The sequence below is a fragment of the Hylobates moloch genome, unplaced genomic scaffold (assembly GCF_009828535.3).
Source record: "Hylobates moloch isolate HMO894 unplaced genomic scaffold, HMol_V3 SCAFFOLD_5, whole genome shotgun sequence".
In the NCBI taxonomy this organism is placed as follows: domain Eukaryota; kingdom Metazoa; phylum Chordata; class Mammalia; order Primates; family Hylobatidae; genus Hylobates; species Hylobates moloch.
The window spans coordinates 105,619,855-105,642,260 of NW_026652280.1; the positions used below are offsets into that span (position 1 = coordinate 105,619,855).

At 45.2% G+C, this 22,406-nt stretch overlaps 2 protein-coding genes across 3 annotated transcripts in view; one reads left to right on the forward strand and one right to left on the reverse strand.

Moving 5' to 3' along the window:
• The window catches only part of GPR89A (G protein-coupled receptor 89A), an 82,706-nt gene extending 72,378 nt beyond the window's left edge, over positions 1–10,328 (forward strand). Inside the window, exon 16 of one of the 2 annotated variants that reach the window (XM_058439356.1) lies at positions 8,430–10,328. The gene's annotated coding sequence lies outside the window, so the exon portion shown is untranslated. Of the gene's footprint in view, positions 1–3,108; positions 3,284–8,429 lie in introns of those variants that run through there. The other variant, XM_032151630.2, reaches the window with a different exon arrangement.
• Positions 1–22,406, reverse strand: part of PDZK1 (PDZ domain containing 1) — a 36,408-nt gene that overhangs the window by 4,197 nt on the left and 9,805 nt on the right. Inside the window, exons 2-6 of the mRNA XM_032151625.2 lie at positions 12,380–12,591; positions 11,047–11,296; positions 7,062–7,198; positions 5,503–5,698; positions 3,013–3,209 (exon numbers count right to left, since the gene is read on the reverse strand). Of these exons, the coding sequence (XP_032007516.1) occupies positions 3,013–3,209; positions 5,503–5,698; positions 7,062–7,198; positions 11,047–11,296; positions 12,380–12,589 (990 nt within the window). The 5' untranslated portion in view covers positions 12,590–12,591. The remainder of the gene's footprint in view (positions 1–3,012; positions 3,210–5,502; positions 5,699–7,061; positions 7,199–11,046; positions 11,297–12,379; positions 12,592–22,406) is intronic.

Genomic DNA, 22,406 nt, shown 5'->3' on the forward strand with positions numbered 1-22,406 from the left:
AAACACTTAATGAGATTTTGGCCGGGCTTGGTGGCTCATGCCTGAAATCCCAGCACTTTGAGTACAAGGTGGGCGGATCACTTGAGGTCAGGAGTTCGAGACCAGCCTGGCCAACATGGTGAACCCTCATCTCTACTAAAAATACAAAAATTAGCCAGGTGTGGTAGCAGGCACCTGTAGTCCCAGGTACTCGAGAGACTGAGGCAGGAGAATCACTTGAACCTGGGAGGCAGAGGTTCCAGTGAGCCAAGAACATACCATTGCACTCCAGCTTGGACAACAGCGGGAGACTCTGTCTCAAAAAAAAAAAAAAAAAAAAAAAATTTTATTCATGCTTCATTCAGATAATTGGGTGTCTAGTATGTGCCAAGGACTGCTAGAGGGTTGTGTTTTACTCACTGATGTATCTCAAAGATCCACCCTCCACCCCAACCTACAGGGCTTACTTTGGAGAGGGGGGAAGGAGAGGATGAGGGCAGGCCTCTTTTTAGATCAAAGTTCTCTATTAACCAAAACAGAAAAATTACAATTAAATCATTCTATGATAAGATCAGGAGGGGTCAGAATCCCCTTTACAACAGACAGCTGCAGCAGCCGCCTCTGATTTCTGCTTGACTTTCCACCAACTGCAAAATGACATCATTTCTGGCAGCTTCAGTTGGTTCTTAAGCCAAAAGCTAGCTCCCTATGGCTTCTCTGGTCCTGTTTTGCCCCATAGGACACCTAAAAAAAAAAAAAATGTGTGGGCTGGGCGTGTTGGCTCATACCTGTAATCCCAGCACTTTGGGAGGCCGAGGCAGGCGGATTACAAGGTCAGGAGATCGAGACCATCCTGGCCAACATGGTAAAACTACTAAAATACAAAAAATTAGCTGGGCGTGGTGGTGCGCACCTGTTGTTCCAGCTACTCAGGAGGCTGAGGCAGGGGAATCGCTTGAACCTGGGAGGTGGAAATGGCAGTGAGCTGAGATGGCACACTGCACTCCAGCCTGGTGACAGAGCAAGACAACGTCTCAAAAAAAAAAAAAAAAAAAAAGTGTGCTCCTTCTTACATGTAATAGCCTTTCAAATCCTTGAAGATGCTCTCTTCTCCAAAGCCTTACTCAAGCTAAATACTCACATGGTGGCTTCCAAAACCTCTTCCCTGGTTACCCTTGTCATTGCCTTCTTAAAGTGAAGTTCTTGAAACCGGACACAATATTGATTGGACAAATTGAACATTTAGATGTGTGAGGCATTATTCTACATGCTCTGAATATTCCAATTCAACCCTCATAGCCACCCTTCACTGTAGCTACTACCCCTCTCTTACAACTAAGGAAACTGAAGCACAGAGAGAGGGGGTAACTACATTACCAGGAATTCCAAGTATGGTCTGACCAAGTAAGTACAGTAAGATGGTCATTTCCAGAAGCTAAGTGTCAGTTAATTTTTAAATTACCATTTTTGGATGGGGCAGCTACTTGGAGTATCAAGTTTCTGGTCTTTTTCTATAGTCCTCAAATCAGGTCTCACCATGTGGTATTCATACAATTTACTTTTAGGTTACTATAGTACACCTGAAATTTATTATTTCTTTAGTTTTCATTCTTTCTATCTGACTAAATATTTTGAGTATTAATTACACCGTCCAGCAAATGAATTATCTAGTACCACTTTAAGTATGCTAATATATTTTCCATATCTCCTTTCAACTTTAAACACATAAACAGTTAGGAACAAGTAGCATGCAATTAGAGACTTCTATTCAAGTTGATATTCAGGTTGATATCAAGTATTTTCTAGGTACGATTGTTCAAGTAGCTAAAAAAAAGCCATTAATCTAATTAATTGTTTAATCCTGCTTACAAGATTGTCTTGAAAAAATGTGCTGAGGAGTATGGTATAATGAATTACGGGTCCAAGAATTTGGATTCAAATACCAGCTTCAGTCTTTACTAAGCTGCGTGACTTTAGCAAAGTACTTAGTCTCTCTAAGCTTCGGTTTCCTAATCTATGAGGAGGGCCTAAGATATCACCACCCATCATATTCCCCCCTCTGTACCACTTATTTTAGATTCTATTATCATTGTATATCACAGAGGACATTTATCTTGTTCATCTTTATGATCAACACTTAGCAAGACAGATGGTACTTAGAAGGCCCCCCAGGTATCTGTTAAACTAGACTGAACCTCAGTTCTTGTATTAAAAGTGAAAAAAAAAAAAACCTTAAAACATGCAGTAGTAGGTGTTATGATAAAGAGCTGTTAAGAGAAAATAAAGTTAGTTTGATTCAGCTTGGTCTTGGTGTATCTGTGTTTCTCTTACTTGCTAAGGGCTTACAAGTTGTTTAGTCAAGGAGTCTACCATTTAGTAGATAAGAGATAAGAGACATGTCCATAATGAAGGGAGATAGAGGTTAAGTACCTTCATGCAGGGGCAGATCAAGCGCTGTGATAATTCAACCTTAGAGTAAGCTTTTCTCACTAAAAAGGTACCAGAAGCCCTCATAGTAGGGGTGGCACTTGAGTTCAGGCTTTGTAACATGAATAGATTTGGGAAAGTAGACAGAGCTGGGATAAGGAAGATCATTCCAGGAAGGTGAGAGTCATGTGAACACAGTCAGGAGACATTGGCAGTTTTACATTGCTGTTATAATCCTTTCTAGGCTTTTACGTGCAGTTGATAGCACTAACCTAAAGCTTAAAATCTAATTGTTTCCTATTTGGGGAACAATTTTATTTCCAGGAGTGTATTCTCCATAGATTTTCTCAGATCACCAAGAGTAAGTCTGCAGTTATATTCACAAATTCTTTCAAAATCTTAAGACCAAGGACTTAAAACACATTTATCAATCATTTGGCATTCTCTTATCACTACCAATTTGAGTTGAGCTTCAGTTCAGCCTTAATGATGATTGTTAGGCCTCTTCCAGTTTGAGGAACAAAGTCCTAACTCAGTGCAAAGGTTGAGGGCATGAGTGAATGGGCCCAGCCTTAATGCATGAATATATGGCCTTGTATTACTTACCAGTCTGTACATGTTGTCCGTCTCTTTGTCTACCACCAACAGTGAAGTCTGATCTCCACCCTTTCTAATCATTTCTACCACACTGTCATGATCCAGGGTTTCCACAGACTCGCCGTTGACAGCAACTACCAGGTCATTGTTCTTCAAGCCAGCCTCCTCCGCTGGACTTCCAGAATCTACGTCCTTGATGATTTGACCTACCCTCCCCCCATCCCAAAAAATAAAATTATCAGTAAGTCCCCTAAAAAAATAAAACAGATTTTCTGCTGGAGTCCAAAGCCCTGATGAAATAGATATAAAAGGCATGCTGAGTACAACTGCCGTCCCTTCCACCAGCATCCCAGGAAGCTTATAAGCACGCTATCTAGGCTCGTTTCCTGCTCGGAACTCACCCCAGAAACTAACCCAGCCATTAACAATGAAGGGGTCTTAACAAAAGTAATCCTGTTACTAAAAGTGTCTGACATTTGATTTTGGCAAAATCGCATATTAAAAGGCTGCAAGTTCCCAGAAAGTCAGTGGGCATACTTCTAGCCACGCGTCTTATGTAAAAGCTGCCATAAATGATGGGGAAGGATAAAGAACAAAACCCAAAACTTTTGACCTTAAGAAACCCATGCTGGCATTTTAGTAGCAATTGGGTGTGTTCGGTTGTGAATATATTTGTATATACATGCCTCCATGTGCCTTTGGCCTTCTGGTATCTTCGCCAGATGCCGCCAGAGCTCTCACCTTTTTTTTTTTTTTTTTTTTAACAAGTTCCTGTTTCACTTTTCCAGCTAGCTGCTGGGTATCTCCAACAAAATATCTCATAGATCTCTCAACTAATGTATTCAAACCAAAAATCAGCTCTGCCCATTCTCCATCCCAAAGCCCCTCCTCTTGGTTACCTGTTAGTGGAGCAACATCCTCCCAGTCACCAACACTTGGCAACTGATTCTTCCCCAGCATCCAGTCCCCATATCTAGACGATTGCTAAGTCCTCTGATGCTACCGTAATACTTTACACATCCCACTTCGTCTACCCTGAATGCAGTTTGTATTAGTTCCTGCCTAGAATTCTACCTAAACTATTACAGCACCTTACTTACTGCTTTCCCTTCCCCAATCCTCTCTGATACAGATCTGCCTTCAGATCCATCTTGATGCACATTCCTAACCAAGTCATTTCCTGGTGCAATAGAATGAGCATGGGCTTTGGAACTAAACAACTATTTGACCTTACATAATGACTGTATCTTCTCCAAGCCCTCAATTTCAGCAGTTCTTCTTGCATAATTGCTAGGAGTAATTGAGATGTGCAAAGCCCCCAAGACATTATAGGCTGGTTTTTTTTCTTCTCCCTTATACTGCTCAAAAAACAACTCCCCATTGTCTGATAAGCCAAGTTCAAATTCATCAGTCTGATTGCCTCCATAGAAGTCCCCTTGTCACCTCTCTCTAACCTACCCTTCCAACGAATTCTTGTACTACACATCATGTGCCAATTAAACTCTGCCAATGTCTCCTGACTGTGTTCACATGACTCCCACCTTCCTGGAATGATCTTCCTTATCCCAGCTCTGTCTACTTTCCCAAATCTATTCATGTTACAAAGCCTGAACTCAAGTGCCACGCCTGCTGTGAGGGCTTCTGGTACATTTTTAGTGAGAAAAGCTTACTCTAACGTTGAATTATCACAGCACTTGATCTGCCCCTGTATGAAGGTACTTAACCTCTATCTCCCTTCATTATGGACATAAGTCCATTTCTTATCTACTAAACGGTAGACCCCTTGACTAAAGAATTCCTGTCTGATTCATATGATATTCTTTCTCCAAGGCACTGAGGATGTTTTTACAAAACACAAACCAAATTAATATTTGATAAGTTAATGTAAACAGAGTGAAAAGAAAATAACAACAACTTATGGGTGAATAACAAGTTTATACGGCCTGAACTCATGTTCTTTTATGTATTTATCTTCCCTGAAAGAACCTAGTGTTCCTCCTATTGAGTTGCAAGGAAGGAGGACTCCTGGTTCTGAGTCCCAGATCCTCACCCACACCTCGGCCTCAGGTCCAGTGGTGTGCTATACTGGCTCACACCGGCTCGCAAAAGCCAATTCTGTGCAACACTTCATTGTGTTCAGTGACATCGTGCTAGTAAGTTGAAATTGGACATGGGAGGAGTATTTACATCACAAAAACCAACAAACGCTACCAATCTGGATTTCCCCCCACCCCCGCACCCCCCCCAACAGAGAGCCAACTTACCAGGATACCATTGCCCAGATTCCAAACTCTGCCTTATCATAATGTTATGGAAGCTTTTGATGCCCAACATCAGACCCTCATGTGACATAGACTCTGACCCAGCTGTGCCTTGTAGTTTCTTGCTATGCCCCTCATACATCTGGCTGGGAGTTGGGAGCCTTATGGAACTCTGGAGTCAGACTGGGATGAGGAATTTGTTGGTTACACTGCCGAGTTTCCTGCTCTTGTACCTTACCTTTCTGTTCTGAGCCTGCCCTCAGATAGAAACCATAGCCATTGCTTCCTTTCTGCATCTCCACAATTCGGGGCTGGTGGGGTAACAGTTTCAAACTGGCTGTTTCTCTTTTGAATTGTATCTTCTGCTCAACGTGACGCTTGTCAGTTTCTTTGTCCACCAGCAGGAACATGACACGGCTTCCTGACTTCTTCACCTGTAACAACACACACAGATGAGGAACGACATCAACCCCCAAGAACAATGCTGGGGAATAAGAAAGTTTCTGTATAAAGGCACACAGTCTCTAGGTTCAACAAAAGATAGGGGATGAAAGGCCTGAGTTTAAGCTCTTACACCATGTCCTACCAGCTAACTGATATGTATTTATCGCTTTTTTTTTTTTAGACGGAGTGTCACTCTTTCGCCCAGGCTGGAGTGCAGTGGCGCTATCTCGGCTCACTGCAAGCTCCGCCTCCCGGGTTCACGCCATTCTCCTGCCTCAGCCTCCTGAGTAGCTGGGACTACAGGCGCCCGCCACCGCGCCTGGCTAATTTTTTGTTTTTTTTGTATTTTTAGTAGAGACAGTGTCTCACCGTGTTAGCCAGGATGGTCTCAATCTCCTGACCTCGTGATCCACCCGCTTCAGCCTCCCAAAGTGCTGGGATTACAGGCGTGAGCCACCACGCCTGGCCTCTATCTCCACTTCTATAGTTGTTTTCCCTTATTTAAGTATGACCTACCCACATAGGTGCTAACTGAGCCCAAGTAGGAGCTGGAATTCAGAAAACCCATAAAGGTACCTAGATAAAAGCTAGAACAGGAGTTTGGAAAAGAAAAGAAAGTAGGAGTCCACATCAAAAAATCATTCTACAAAGAGAAGAGAAGGTTGGTCAATTTTTAAGGTTCCATATGACCTCAAAGGAAAATCTCGGTTATCTCCCACTTCCTATTAAAGCATTTCAGTATTATCAGCTCAACAGTGAATTTATTGTAAATTCAGAGGGCGCAGTGGCACACGCCCATAATCCCAGCACTTTGGGAGGCCAAGGCTGGCAGATCACTCGAGCTCAGGAGTTCAAGACCAGCCTGGCCAACATAGTGAGACCCTCTCTCTACAAAAAAACAAAAAACACAAAAATTAGCCAGGTGCGGTGGTGCACACCTGTAGTCCCAGCTACTCAGGAAGCTGAGGTGGAAGAATCATCTGAGCCCAGGAGGCTGAGACTACAATGAGCCGAGATTGTGCCACTACACTCCAGCCTGGGTAACAGAGTGAGACCCTGTCTCAATCAAACAATTCAGAGGGGGCTCCCAATCAGATACAAACAAGATCCAAAAGGTAGTTAATAGTTTTGTAGAACTCATGTGAAATTAGGGAAGGCTTTATTCCAAAACCCTATATTAACACTGCTTATACCACTAGTGTGAGTCTGTTCACCCCTAATATGAAGGGGTAACTCAACTGGATATTTTTTCCATCATAAATTCAGGCTGTCCCCTACCACCCCTGTCTTCCTGTCACCTCCAATGAGAATAGAGTGGAAGATAGGGTAAGGAAAGTACCCTTTGGGGCATACCTTTTCAACCACTTCCTCATGGCTGGCATCCTCTACATTCTCTCCATTCACTTCAATCAAGTGATCATCAGCCAGAACTCCAGCTTTCATAGCCACACCTTGAGGTGTAATATCAGTCATGTACACCCCCTTTTTACCTGGAAGAGAGTAGGGGTAAACTACATGTGGAGACAAAAGTGACTCCCTCTTGGATGGTAATCTGTGATGTTGACTTCGGATTAGCCCCAGTCCTGTGATTGCCTCCTGATTCCTACTTCATTTACTGTCCCTAGTCTAAGAACATGTCAACCTTAATGTTATCACACAAATTATAAGCTATGATGCATATAGCATTCTTAGCTATTGTGGAGGGCTGCCTTCGATTGTCTTGCTGGAGCACATATACCCTTTCCCTATGGTATATCAGCCTTGGGTCTGGGGAGTAACACAGAGATCTACATGTTTTGTGGCTGTCCAAGACCATGCTTCTGTTCGTAAGTTCCCCTGATAAATTCCAATGTACCAACAAACTGGATTTGCCTGCCTTGTCCTTTGCTTTCTCAGCTCCTTCGGCATTTGAGGACTGCTTTGCATACACCACCCTTTCACAGAACACTCCATTACACAGAAAAACTAGAAATCCAATGGTAAAGACTTTTCTCCCAATAATGTGAAACGAACTTCCGATTTTAGAGCTAACTCAAACAGCCTTTGGCTTCTGATCCAAAATCACAGTTATAGCTCCTGGCACTGAACTTGACACAGCCTTTACTCAGTGGGTATTTGTTGATTTGAATAGAATTTCTGAGGTCAGCTAAATGCAAAGATGGAATCTTGGGTGGCCTTGGCCCCTTGAACCAGAAAGCACTAAAACATGCCCACACTGCATTATTGTGTCATATACCCTTTCTTTGCATTTGTAGAATCAGAAAGCATCTGTCCCATTCTCTCCTCTTTAGTTTGAACTATTATATTAGCCATCGTATGCTGTGGAGTCATCTCACCAATGTAGGCTAACAAGGACAGGCACAGGAAGGAGGGAAGAACATGAATGCATTTAGGTGGTGAGATTTAGGTGCTACTTACGGAAATGCTGTCAATTCTTCAAAGATATTAATAGAGCAGTTCCCCCTTAACCATGGGGGATACATTCCAAGACCCCCAGTGGAGGCCTGAAACCTTAAGATAGTATACCGAACCCTGTATGTTTTTTCCTGTGCTTACATACCTACAATAGAGTTTAACTTATAAATTAGGCACAGTAAGAGATTAACAATAACTGAGCTGATCTTAGCAACCTCAGCATACGGTATTTTTTCTTTCCTTATTAAGTCGAGAACTTTTCACTTAATAGAAGCACTTTACAGCCTTTTTTTTTTTTTTTAACAGATGGAGTCTCGCTCTGTCACCTAGGCTGGAATGCAAGGCCGCCATCTTGGCTCACGGCTACCTCTGCCTCCCCGGTTCAAGCAATTCTCCTGCCTCAGCCTCTTGAGTAGCTGGGACTACAGGCGCCTGCCACCATGCCCGGCTAATTTTTGTATTTTTAGTAGAGATGGAGTTTCGTCATGTTGGCCAGGCTTGTCTCGAACTCCTGACCTCAGGTAATCCACTCGCCTCGCACTCTCAAAGTGCTAGGATTACAGACATGAGCCACTGCGCCCGGCCACTTCACAGCTTCTCTTTGTCATATCTGAACTGCCAGCATCACTAATGGTTGCATTTGTGGCTTTTTTTTTTTTTTTTTTTGAGACGGAGTCTAGCTTTATCGCCCAGCCTGGAGTGCAGTGGTGCAATCTGAGCTCACTGCAACCTCTGCCTCCCAGGTTCACACCATTCTCCTGCCTCAGCCTCCTAAGTAGCTGGGACTACAGGCGCCCGCCACCACGCAAGGCTAGTTTTTTGTATTTTTAGTAGAGACAGGGTTTCACCATGTAAGCCACGATGGTCTCGATCTCCTGACCTCATGATCTGCCCGTCTCGGCCTTCCAAAGTGCTGGGATTATAGGCGTGAGCCACTGCGCCTGGCCTGAGCTATTATTTTTTATTGATACATGACATTTGTACATATTTATAGGGTGTGTGTCATATTTTGATACCAAGAGCATATAATGAACAAATCAGGGTGTAATATTTAGGACATCCATCTTTGAACATTTATCATTTCTTTGTGTTGAGAATATTTCGAATCTTCTTACAGCTATTTTGAAATGTACAATACATTGTTGTTAACTATAGTCACCCCACTGTACTATCAAACATTAGAACTTATTCCTTCTCTCTGTGTGTTTGTACCCATTAACCTAGCTTTCTTCATCCCCACCCTACCCTACACACACACCCCTTCCCAGCCTCTGGTATCTCTCATTCTACTCTCTACCTCCATGAGATTCACCTTTTTTAGCTCCTACATAATATGAGAACATGTGATATTTTTCTTTCCGTGCTGGGCCATTATTAAGCAAAATAAAGATTATTTGAACACAGTACTTTAATACCGTGACAGTTGACCTGGTAACTGCGTAGTAGGTAGTAAGACTAACAGGCAGGTAAGCACATACCACATGGAGATGCTAGACAAACAGAGGATTCACATCCAAGATGGGGCAGGACAGCACAAGATTTCATTACACTACTCATAATGGTTCACAATGCAAAAATTATGTATGGAATTTTCCATTTAATATTTTCAGACCACAGTTGCCTGCAGGTAAGGTAACTGAAACTATGGAAAGCCAAACAGGATAAGGGGGGACTCTTGTATTTCAACCTAGGCAAGGGATCGCTTGCTAATGACTACATCAATCACTTGTAAGGAATGACAGTAACTTAAACTCTGCTTCCTTAAACACTCAGCATTTCTCCTGCTAACTTATCATATATTTGTCATGAAGAGACCATTTTCCTCATAAAGCTAACCTAAACCATTCACCATGTGCATTAGCACACGAGCCAGATGAGTAGAATCTGAATTATGATTTTCTTTTCTTTTACCACTTTACTGATAATAGGTTTCTAAGATGTGCCAACCTTCCTTTGACTACGCACACCACTGCGTTTAATAACTGACAAACCTGAGAAATACCCCTTATCGTGAGTTTACATCTCTTGGTACGGGTTAAATAAGCCTTAGAAACTATTTTAAATTTACCACTGGTCTGCTGCTGTATCACTTGCCAAATCATGACCTACCACCAGTGCTTCTCCAGCCCCAGAAAGAACATAGGCAGAGGCAGCGTTCAAGAAGGAACCGACCAGCTAACACAGCTCCTCTGGTTCCAACCAATACCCCAGAGCCAAGGTCAACTGAACATAGGTTAGTCTGCACCTCTGAAATTCCAGAAATAGAACTTCTAGTGCTTCCTGATGGTCAGGGTTTCTCAAATCACTATGTACCTCTTAGCCAGAGCTCAAAGATCCACCTCATAACAGGTGGGGCTGAGCCACAGCTGAGGATACTATCAAAATGTTACAGGAGGGTAGAGATTATTGCAGTATTCTCAGCAAAGGTAACAGTGCCTGGCACATCAGTAGGTGCTCAAGAATTTGTTGAATAAATGAATGACTATCTGGGCACTCAGATAAAAAAAAAAAAAAGATACCAATCTTACTCAAAAGTAGCTATTATGAAGAATCTCATTTTTCTTGCCTTTTATTCCTTATTCTCCCCTTCATTTTCACCCTAAGAGGGCTAGAAGCATCAACCCTCTGACCCCCTGACCTCAAAGAGTACTCAAGTGTCAGCCTGACAAACAGGGACAGGAGTGCCCAGTGCCCCCCACCCCCACTGCTGTCCAATGTCCCTCCCCCATTGCACAACTGTGCAAGGCAAGGGAAAGGGCAGGGAGGGAGCGAGAGAGGGAGGGAGGGAAGCTGTTGCAAGCTATCTATAGCAACTGAAAAGTCAGTCAAAGAAGAAAAGTCATTAACCAGTAGCATCTTTGTTCTGGAAGCCTGTTTTCTGTGCCCTGCCCCTGCCTCCCCCTGCTCCCCCAAAAATTCTGACCTTGGACAGTTTTCAGAGAGAAGCCATAGCTGCCTCCCTCCTTCACGAGATAGCAGAGCCGGGGCTGGGTCCAAGTTTGCACACCTCCATTCATCACAGGGGAAAGTGTATTATCACTCAAACCTTGCTCCTTCTGACTTTGACCCAACTCTTTCAAGTCCACCCGTGTTTTCACTGCTTTCTCATAGGAATCCTCATCCAGAACTAGTAAAGTCACTGAATTCCCACTCTTTCTGACCAGATCCACAACCTAGGAGGGAAGAAGAAAAAGATAACTTTAATAACCCTCTGTCAACTGCCAGAGGGAAATGCTGACCATCTGGCTCAATATCTGGCCCTGGAGATCCTGCTAGTTGACCCTTGACACCCAAGTAGAAGCAGGTAGTTCCTCAGCCACCTCCATCCCTGCCCTCCCGATATCCAGGTGCAGATTAGGTTGAGCTTCTGGCACTGCTGGAATATAGAGTGTGGTCCAACCCCAGCTCAGAGGGTTCTTAAAAGACTGGTCATTTCTAGAGAGGAGCGCTGCCCTAGATTGTAACTATTCCTCCCGAGTGCATGGGGACAGCACAGTGTAAGGAAAAGAGCATGGTTTTGGAGTCAGGCAGAATAGGGTAAGGCCAGACTCTCCCATATAGCCTCGGCATGAACATGTTAGCAAGCTAAGATATCTGTACTTAGTTTCCTAATCTGTGAGATTGTAACATATACCTCATGAGGTCATGATGAGGACTTAACAAGATAATGAATATAAAATTGCTGGCAGGGCGTGATGGCTCATGCCTGTAATCCCTGCACTTTGGGAGGCCAATGCGGGTGGATCACTAGGTCAGGAGATCAAGACTGTCCTGCCTAACACGGTGAAACCCCATCTCTACTAAAAATACAAAAAAAAAAAAAAAAATTAGCCGGACGTGGGGGCAGGCGCCTGTAGTCCCAGCTACTTGGGAGGCTGAGGCAGGAGAATGGCATGAACCCGGGAGGCGGAGCTTGCAGTGAACCGAGATCACACCACTGCACTCCAGCCTGGGTGAAAGAGCGAGACTCCATCTCAAAAAAAAAAAAAAAATGCCTAGCACCATTTTTGGTATATAGTGAACATGCAATTCATGTTAGACCTGACGCTATTCAAATCCAAGAGTAATGTGTACAGTTCTTGGTTCCTCATAGGGGACTTGATTGGCCAACACAAGGTATAGCAATAAAGGTGTCCTGCCTTGCCAGTGGCAGCCAGGAAAGAACCAAATTCTACCAAACCCCAAAATTATAATCAGCAGAGAAGACGTGGGGGCCGAAGAGATCCTGGAAGAAAAGCCCCAAATGTCTCATTCACCTGCATATGTTCTTCTTTGTCCACAAAGACACCATTGATCCTAAGAACTCTGTCTCCATCCTGAAGGCCAGCCTTCTCTGCTGGGCTACCCTTCTCAATCACCCGGACCAGGTGGCCCTCGGTGTCCTTCTCAATTCGCAGGAAGAAGCCATAGTTTTGCCCTTCTTGCTTGGACAGTTTACATTCTCGGAGGTTGAAGGTGGAGGTCATTTCTGTGATGAAAAAAAATTAATAAATCCATGGAAAAGAGAATCTAATTGGAGTGAGAACCCCAGCCTCCATCTCCTATAATTCTGTTCTTCCAATCACCAAATCTAGACTGCTTGGGTAGTAATGCTGGGGGCACAGGAGGACACCTTCCAGAACTTGCTAATGATTTCCAAATCTGTTTCCCCAAGGACAACCTTTTTACTAGAGTTTCAGACCCACATATTTTACTGAATACTGGACACAGATGCTTCCATTTCAATATCTCCAACCAAACTCCTCTTTGTCCTCTGACCTAAAGAAATTAAGTCCAAATACATGACCCAAAAAATTTATGACAAGCCCACTCTCATTCAAACATTTGAAGAGCTTTTCAAGTTCAAGGAATCGAGGCTAAATCTGTAGACAAGATGGACCCATACCTTGCCTTTCCTATTGGGGAACATAATTACATTTGTATAACCACGTGGTGAGTGTCATGCTGGGGAAGAATGCAGTGATAAGGGGGAAAATAACAAAGGGTCTTGGGAATAGGGAGTGGGATGGGAAGAATTAAGAACACTTCCTGAAGGAATGACACTTCCAAGAACTGAAGGATTAGTAGAAGCTTGGTGAGGTAGGACAGGACAAGGAAGAGCTTAAACCATTAAAAAAGGCAGGCGCGGTGGCTCAACCCTGTAATCCCAGCACTTTGGGAGGCCGAGGTGGGCAGATCACAAGGTCAGGAGTTTGAGACCAGCCTGGCCAATATGGTGAAACCCCCGCTCTACTAAAATTACAAAAATTAGCCGGGCGTGGTGGCAGCCACCTGTAGTCCCAGCTATTCGGGAGGCTGAGGCAGGATAATTGCTTTAACCTGGGAGGTGGAGATTGAAGTGAGCCGAGATCACACTACCGCACTCCAGCCTGGGCAACAGAGTGAGACTCTCTCAAAAAAAAAAGGACACCAGGCCTTAGAGCTGGTCCAATATGTTGGAGATGCACTAGAAAAGGCTGTTCTGGCCCCTGAAGTCTCTAGCCACAGCAGAGCAGAGATGCTCGATAGAAAAGGGATTCCAGTGGCTAGGTTGGGGCTCTCCCTCCCAGACGCTTTGTCACCCAGGCTGAAGTGCAATGGCGCAATCGCAGCTCACTGCAGCCTCGAACTCCTGGGCTTAGGCGATCCTCCCACCTCAGCCTCCTGAATAGCTAGAGCTACAGGCACATACCACTATGCCCTGCTAACTAATTTTTTTAGAGACAGTGTCTCGCTTTGTTGCCCAGGCTGGTCTCAAACTCCTGGGCTCAAGTGATCTTCATGCTTCAGGCTCCCAAAGTGCTGGAATTACAGACATGAGCCCCCATGCCTGGCCTGAAGCAGCTTCTATTTCCATTCATCCTGCCCCTCTTGTTGCCCCATTGCAGGGGCAAGGTCCTGAGCCATAGGAGGAAGACAGGACAAGCGTAAAACCGACAGCTAGGGCTCCAGCACCCAGTTATTATTAAGGGTAAGACTTCTGCCAGTGCCCCCGACACCTGCTGGCCCAAAGCTTTTTCTTTTATAGGAGAATAAGAATGGGGGCCAGAACAGCAAGAGGCTGATACAGAAGGCAGAAGGCTCGCAACAGAGCGCTGGAGTCTGCTCTTCACACCACCTGCAAGGCAAGCCCTCAAGTTCCTCTCATCACAGTTCCCTACCTACAAATCAGAATAAACCACCTATCCCTTCCCTCCTGGAGGGACAAGAACAGATGACCATACAAGATATGGGGGAGGGTGGAGAATAGGCCACAAAGTGCTCCAGGCACCCTAGAAGCCATGGCATGGTGACTGAAGATGGCCATCCCTGACCTTCATGCCCACAGAGACGTACAGTACAAATCGGACAGAGAGCCCCCAACTGCCCAATACCAGGCCTCTCATGCAGTCTCCGCAAAATCTGAAGCCCATGCCGCCAGTGGCACGAGTGACTAAGTAGCGAAGAAAGAAACAAACAAACAGACTCCCCATCGAACATTAAGGCAAGAAAACAGCAAAGCCACTCACCAGTGGTCAACACCAGCACCTTGGGAGAGCTAGGCAGCTCTGCTTTATCAAAAGCCATGACCAGCTGTCAGGAAAACACCACTCTGGGACGAAAGGAGAAAATATGGCATCACCAGAGTTGAGTCACATCCAGGCACCTGTTTGTGGCCCATTCCAGCTCCCTCACCTTTCACTCCTCTTTCTGCTGATCCCAACCTGCGAGCATCAGTTCAGTTTCAGCTTGAGTTCACATCTACATCCAAGCTCACCTGTAGATCCCTACACCTTTCCATTTCATAGGGCCAAAAGACCCCAAAAGAAAAAAAATCAGAAGAGAAAGATGAGGTCTCAATGTACTTTACTGGGAGGACCAGACAATAATTAAAATGAATAGGATCATTTCAGATAATGATATTTGCTGTGAAGAAAATAAAACAGAATGTCAAACAAAACATGCAAAGCCCTCTTAAAGCTGGGGGTAATTATTGGAGAACCTCATTCAAATCCTACAAAGTTTAAAATATGTCCTTAGAATAAGGCCAACAGATACTATGTTTTCATCAAGAGATGAGGCTGTTTGTGATCAGCATATGAATGCTTATTTCTAAGGCAATCACACCCAAGACTCAGCAATCTCACGCCCTGCAGTGTCAACCACAAACTCTTAATCTCTTTGTTTGTAGGCCAAGGATAGAAAGTGAAACCTCCTCACTAGGAGAACCAGCCCTGTGTTTGGAGAGAGGGGAAGAGGCAAAGGTTTTCCTATGTCTCACTGGAGACCTGTGAGCCTGACATACAAGGAAACACAAATCACTGTTTCTTGGCAGAATCTCAAGTTGACTTTTTTGTTTGAAGTTTTCAAACAGCCAGATGGTAATCACTCAGATCTGCACCTACGGCTTTGAAGGCTTAAGCATTCAAGGTCAGTTTCTTTTTTGTCTGGTTCAAGCCAGAAAATTAGAGCCACTTTATACCAATAGTGAAATGCTACCATACTGGTGGGGAAACAGCTACTGCTGCAAGCTGGCAACTGCCCCCTCCCACTATGTACTCCCCACCACACAGCCATTAATGGATTAATGCTGTGTCCATCGATCTGCATGTACCCAGGCCAAACTGATTAAATATTTAACACCCCCAGCTGCACCGATGGGGAAAGCAGACCTAAACCTCAAAAGCCTTGTCTTACATGGGAACCTAAAACTATTTGTTTCCTTTGCCATCTTGCAGAAAGATGATTCATCTAGGAGCCAAGGGAGCTGGGCTCTGGTCCACCTCCAGGCTTTGTTCCGTCTAGTCCACATCCTGGTGTTACTCTGTCCCCTAATTCAGAGCTGGGGTATGTCTCTTTCACAAGACTCTGTCATTGCTCCATGATAAGGATGCCTGGGACTCTGGAACACAGGGCCTAATTAGGAAGGATCTTTGTATTTAAGGATACTCTTTCCTACTTCTTTAACCCCACCTCATCTTCTGCCTCCTGAGAAAATCTAGAGATCAGACCCCTCTGGTGGATAGACACAGAAGAAGTGAAGGCCTATGGATTTCTAGAATATCATTAGCAGCAATCATCTGAAGTTGGCGTCCATTAAATCCAGCAGGCTTTGTTCCCCAGTTCAAAGAGCCAAAATACATGGTGGTACACACCTTTAGTCCCAGCTACTCAGGAGGCTTAGGTGGGAGGATGGCTTGAACCTGGAGGCAGAGGTTGCTGTGAGCTGAGATCGCACCACTGCACTCCAGCCTGGGCAACAGAATGAGACCCTGTCTCAAAAAAAGAAAAAAAAACTGGAGATGAAAGAAAGCTATAACCATTCCTGAGCTCGGGGGGGAAATCAATAGTTGACAACAAAGTTGTTTATCTGTGGGAAAGAGAACAAAGTGTTGGCTGGCAGACGGGAACCGCTCGGGGGTGAGAGCCAATGAGATTTTTTTTCACCAATTTTATTGATGAAAAAGCTAATTATACCATTAAACTTTGCTTTTTTCCAAAATGATTAGATTATTGCTGCCAGGAAAGAGAATAATGTGGCCATGGTCAAGAAGAAACATTAAATACCCTTTAGAAGTTAGGAAGGCTTGGTAATGACCATGAAAAGGAGGGTGGTATGACCTCTGGATCTGGCAGAGTAGAAAGAACTAAAGCCACTTGTCTATTTTCCATAGGAAAGAAATAGCTGGTGGGACCTAGGGGACTTCTTCCAAGCCCAAGGCAGGCCAAGGACTCTCAGGCCCCAGACGGCCATCAACAGGATTGATATATGAGATCCTCAGCACCACCCTCACCAACTCCTCTGCACAGAAAGCTGGAAGTCTGAGCTGGGAGCTGTTCCTGAGTGCTCTTTGGGTAACTCCTATGAGCTTCCAGGTGTTATTTTGAAAAGGAATTCTGGGCCTGGCATGGTGGCTCACGCCTGTAATCCCAGCACTTTGGGAGGCCAAGGTGGGTGGATCACCTGAGGTCAGGAGTTAGAGACCAGCCTGGCAAACATGGTGAAACCCCATCTCTACTAAAAATACAAAAATTAGCCAGGTATGGTGGTGTACACCTGTAATCCCAACTACTCGGGAGGCTAGGGCAGGGGAATCGCTTGAACCTGGGAGGCAGAGGTTGCAGTGAGCCGAAATCGTACCAGTGCACTCCAGCCTGGACGACAGAGTGAGACTCCATCTGGGGAAAAAAAAAAAAAGAAGAAGAAAGAAAGAAAGAATAAGAATTCTGGGCTGGGCGCAGTGGCTCATGCCTGTAATTCCAGCACTTTGGGAGGCCAAGGCAAGCGGATAACAAGGTCAGGAGATCGAAACCATCCTGGCCAACATGGTGAAACCCTGTCTCTATTAAAATTCAAAAAAAAAAAAAAAAATTAGCTGGGTGTGGTGGCGGCGTGAGGCAGGAGAATCGCTTGAACCCGGGAGGTGGAGCTTGCAGTGAGCCGAGATCGCGTCACTGTACTCCAGCCTGGCGACAGAGCGAGACTCCGTCTCAAGAAAAAAAAAAGAAGGAATTCTGAAGCTGCTAGAGACCAGACAAAACACGGGCCAGGGGTAAGTAAATTCTTCTTCTGAAGAAGGAAAATAAATGGCAACCCCCTGAGGAGTGACGTCAGCAGAATGAAAAGATCTTCCTTAATCTCCTCAGTCCTAGTTGTCCACCCATGCCCAAAGGCTCCAGCTGTCTCATCTGAGTGAGCAGAAGAATTTAGTTGAAATCGTGTAACTCTGTAGACCGTGTCAGGCAATGCTAGCAATAATAAATCATGTCATTTGAAAATTTTCTATGACACATTATCTCATTTAATGCTTGCAACACCTTACAAGTTTGATTCTCAATCCTAGCTGCCCCTCAGAATCACCTGTAGAGATTTAGGAAAATCGATGCTTAGGCCCCACCTCAGGTCTAAAGCAGACCTAAAGACCTAAACCAGAGCAAAGGAACTAGAGCTTAAAAATCACCCTAGGTGCCGGGCGCGGTGGCTCACGCCTGTAATCGCAGCACTCTGGGAGGCCGAGGCAGGCGGATCACGAGGTCAGGAGATGGAGACCATCCTGGCTAACACCGTGAAACCCCGTCTCTACTAAAAATACAAAAAATTAACCGGGCGTGGTGGCGGGCGCCTGTGGTCCCAGCTACTCGGGAGGCTGAGGCAGGAGAATGGCGTGAACCTGGGAGGTGGAGCTTGCAGTGAGCCAAGATCAGGCCACTGAACTCCAGCCTGGGTGACAGAGCGAGACTCCATCAAAAAAAAAAAAAAAAAAATCACCCTAGGCTGCCTCGACTCCTCCTGTCTCCCCTCAGCCTCAGGATAACTCCCTCCCTCATGGGTCACAGAGGAATGTTGAGATCGAATGAACTAATCACAGCCACCCTGGGCTCACCTTTATCCAACTTGACAGACCAAGGTGGCAGCCTGATTAGGAGAAGCCTTGGTCACACCGTGCAGTCCTCGGGATCCTGTGTGCCCACAATCAGTGCCCCAGCCAGCAAGATAGGAGTGTGTCGCAACCTGCAATCTGTTCCTTGTGCCTCCCTCCCCAAGTTCTAGTTCTGAGTCGGGTGAGCATAGAACCAAGCAGATAAAACAACCTTTCACTGTTCTCATGGACTCTTTATGCTATTAATTAAGTCTAGGGACTTGCTCCCCACCTCCCAAACCTAAACACCTTAAAAGCTGAGGCCATTCCTCATCCTCCTCCAACCCTATGGGCAGAATCCACTCAGGACTGAGGCCCTACCAGTCATCCTGTGAACCCTGGAGGATGAGTGATGGTTGCCAGATTTACTCCACAGTTCTTTGCTCCCTACCAATCTCTTCCCTTTCCCAAAGAATTCGCTTCTTCAGTTAGCATGCTGGGGCAGGTGAAATCTGTTTGGGATCATGAACATAGTTCCTTCTATTTTCCATTTCAGCATCAAGAAGACATACTACCAAAACCTGATTTCATTTGTTCATGCCGCAGGCATCTGCCCCTCACTTATATGCAAAACACTGTCAAGTGGTTGAAAGGATAAAGTTATACACCACCCCTATTCTCAAGAGACTTTATAGTTGAATAGAATTAAGAAAAAGTTTTAGAACAAAAATAACTGGCCAGGTGCAGTGGCTCACACCTGTAATCCCAGCACTTTGGGAGGCCGAGGAGGGCGGATCATGAGGTCAAGAGATCTAGACCATCTTGGCCAACAAGGTGAAACCCTGTCTCTACTAAAAATACAAAAATTAGCCAGGTGTGGTGGTGCATGCCTGTAGTCCCAGCTACTCAGGAGGTTGAGGCAGGAGAATCGCTTGAACCCGGGAGGTGGAGGTTACAGTGAGCTGAGATCGCACCACTACACTCCAGCCTGGGGACAGAGCAAGACTCTGTCTCAAAAAAAAAAAAAAAAGAAAGAAAGAAAGAAAGAAAGAAAAATATCATTGTGAGCAGAGTATAAGTGAGGTAAGACCTACAATATGAAACAAAGAAACCTTCAAAAATTAGGCAGGACTTGATTTAAGCCTTAACAACAGATGGATGACATTTCAACGAGTGCAGAAGGACGAGACCATTTTAGACACAGAACAGTGTGGACACCGTGTTATGAAAGTGGGAAAGTTTGCCAGGTGCGGTGGCTCACACCTGTAATCCCAACACTTTGGGAGGCAGAGGCAGAGGTGGGCAGATCACTTGAGATCAGGAGTTCAAGACCAGCCTGGCCAACATGGTGAAACCCTGCCTCTACCAAAAAATACAAAAATTAGCCAGGTATGGTGGTGGGCACCTGCAGTCCCAGCTATTGAGGAGGCTGAGGCAGGAGAATCACTTCAGCCCAGGAAGCGGAGGTTGCAGTGAGCCGAGACGGTGCACTGAACTCCAGCCCGGGTGACAGAGTGAGACACTGTCGAAAGAGAGAAAGAGGAGAGCGAGAGAGAGAGAAAGAAAGAGGGAAAGCTTGGGTGTGGTCAAGGAAGAGCTAAAACCCAATGTGGTTGAAGGACAGCCAACAGAGGGAAACCATGGGTGACAAATTAGACTATAAAGGCCTTTAATATCAGCCCAAGGGATCTGGCCTTAGCTTGGTGGAAAGGGGCACCACACAAGGCTTTTAAGCAGAGGGATAACAGGATCAGAGTTGGTTACCAAGAAGGGCAGGTAGGCTGGATTCAAGCAAAGACACACTGCAGAGAGGCCAGGTAAGAGGCTGTTGTCAAAATCCTACTCACACGTGATAAAGGGCCTGACCCACATAGCAGCCGTCAGAATAGAATGAAGGTGACAGAGGTGGAGGAACTACAGAGAGGACTAAGTGACATTGTAGTAACTCTTCAGCCTTGTTCCCTCAGATTTCTCCATGCAGAGATGATCTCAGACAGAACAGCTGTGACAACACAGATGTCCAAAACACTTCTTTACACTCACCATGACAAGTGTCCAGGAGGAACAACAGGTGTGCAGCACCCAGTGTCAGGGCCCACAGGCTCCTGCCACTCTTCCTAATGACGGCTTACTCCCCTGGCATGTAGTTATTTTGTTCTGGTTTCACTGTCATGAGGAAAGATCCCCTGGCGCAGAGTGGCAAATGCACAGTTAAGTCTTCTGAGGCCACAGCTCAATTCAAACACAATTGTGCTTTGGGCTCCTCTTAGTCCAGGGGTTGCAAGGACACTCTAGTTCTGTAGCCACTCACTTCTTCTGCCTGCTTCTCCACAAGGGCCAGCTGTATACTTTCCCTGAGCTGATAACCCTGGCTCAGTATTTTCTACTAACCAGCCTGGATACCTTTCCTACTTCAAGCCCCGAACTCCCCTTCTATTATAGACTGATTTTTGCCCCCAACTTCCAATTCATACATTGAAGCCCTAATCCCCAATGTGACTGTACTTGAAGACAGGAACTTTAAAGAAGTAACTAAGGTTAAATGAGGTCATAAGGGTGGGACCCTAATTCAACAGAACTGATGCCCGTATGTAAAGAGGAAGAGACATCAGAGATGCACTTGCACAGAGAATAAAGCCATGTGAGGACACAGGGAGAAGACAGGAGAGAGGCCTCCGAGGACCCAAACCTGTTGACACCTTGGACTTCCAGCCTCTAGAACCATGAAAAAATAAATGTTATTTAAGCCACACCTTCTGTGGTCTTCTATTACAGCAGCTCTAGCACCTTCTGAGGAATGCTGCCCACCCAGGCTGTGTGTTTGAAAGGGAATGTGTCAAAGGAAACTAATTCATGCTTTGGTGACTGGCAGAAATGTGATGCCATTAAAAGATGGCGTAGTCATGAGGAATGAGATGGCAACATCAGTTTGAGGTAGGTTTCAATTAGAGGACTTGACTGAACATCACCTAGAGCTCAGGAGATGCTGGACTAGAGTCCAGGTTTGGGACCATCTGCACAGCAGCACTACATGAAGCCCATCAATGAGATTACGAAAGGAGGGGAGCCAAGGATAAAGCCTTGTGCAATACCTGTATCTAAGTGATAGGAAGATGAAACAAAAAGGAGGCCAGACGCGGTGGCTCACACCTATAATTCCAGTACTTTGGGAGGCCGAGGAGGGCAGACCATTTGAGGTCAGGAGTTCAAGACCAGCCTGGCCAACTGGTGAAGCCCTGTCTCTTCTAAAAATACAAGAATTAGCCGGGCATGGAGGCACGTGCCTGTAAGCCCAGGTACTCGGGAGGCTGAGGCAGGAGAATCGCTTGAACCCGGGAGGCAGTGGTTGCGGTGAGCCGAGATCACACCACTGCCTCTAGTCTGGGCAACAGAGTGAGTGAGACAGGAAGGAAGGAAGGAAGGAAGGAAGGAAGGAAGGAAGGAAGGAAGGAAGGAACGGACGGAGGGAGGGAGGGAGGGAGGGAGGGAAAGAGAGAAAGAGAGAGAGAGAAAAAGAGAAAAGAAAGAGGAAGCAAAAAGGAATAATCAGAAAACACAATGCCAAAATTTTAGTGTCATCAAAACTAAAAGAAGAATTTTAAGATGGGATAGTTAACAATGCCAAATAATGCTAAGAGGTAGAGAGAATGAAAACAGAAAATGCCACTGACATTCAGAAAATGGAAGTCTGGGCCTGATAAGACACTAAGAAGCAAGTGGATACCAAGTAACAGAAGCAACAAATATTGATACATTTGGGAACAGATAAATTAGAGAGTTGGAGTAGCAGCTGGAGGGAAAAGCGGGATTGATGGATGCTTTATTTATTTATTTTTATTTTATTTTATTTTTTGAGACAGAGTCTTGCTCTGTCACACAGGCTGGAGTGCAGTGGTGTGATCTCAGCTCACTGCAACCTCTGCCTCCCAGATTCAAGCAAATCTCCTGCTCAGCCTCCTGAGTA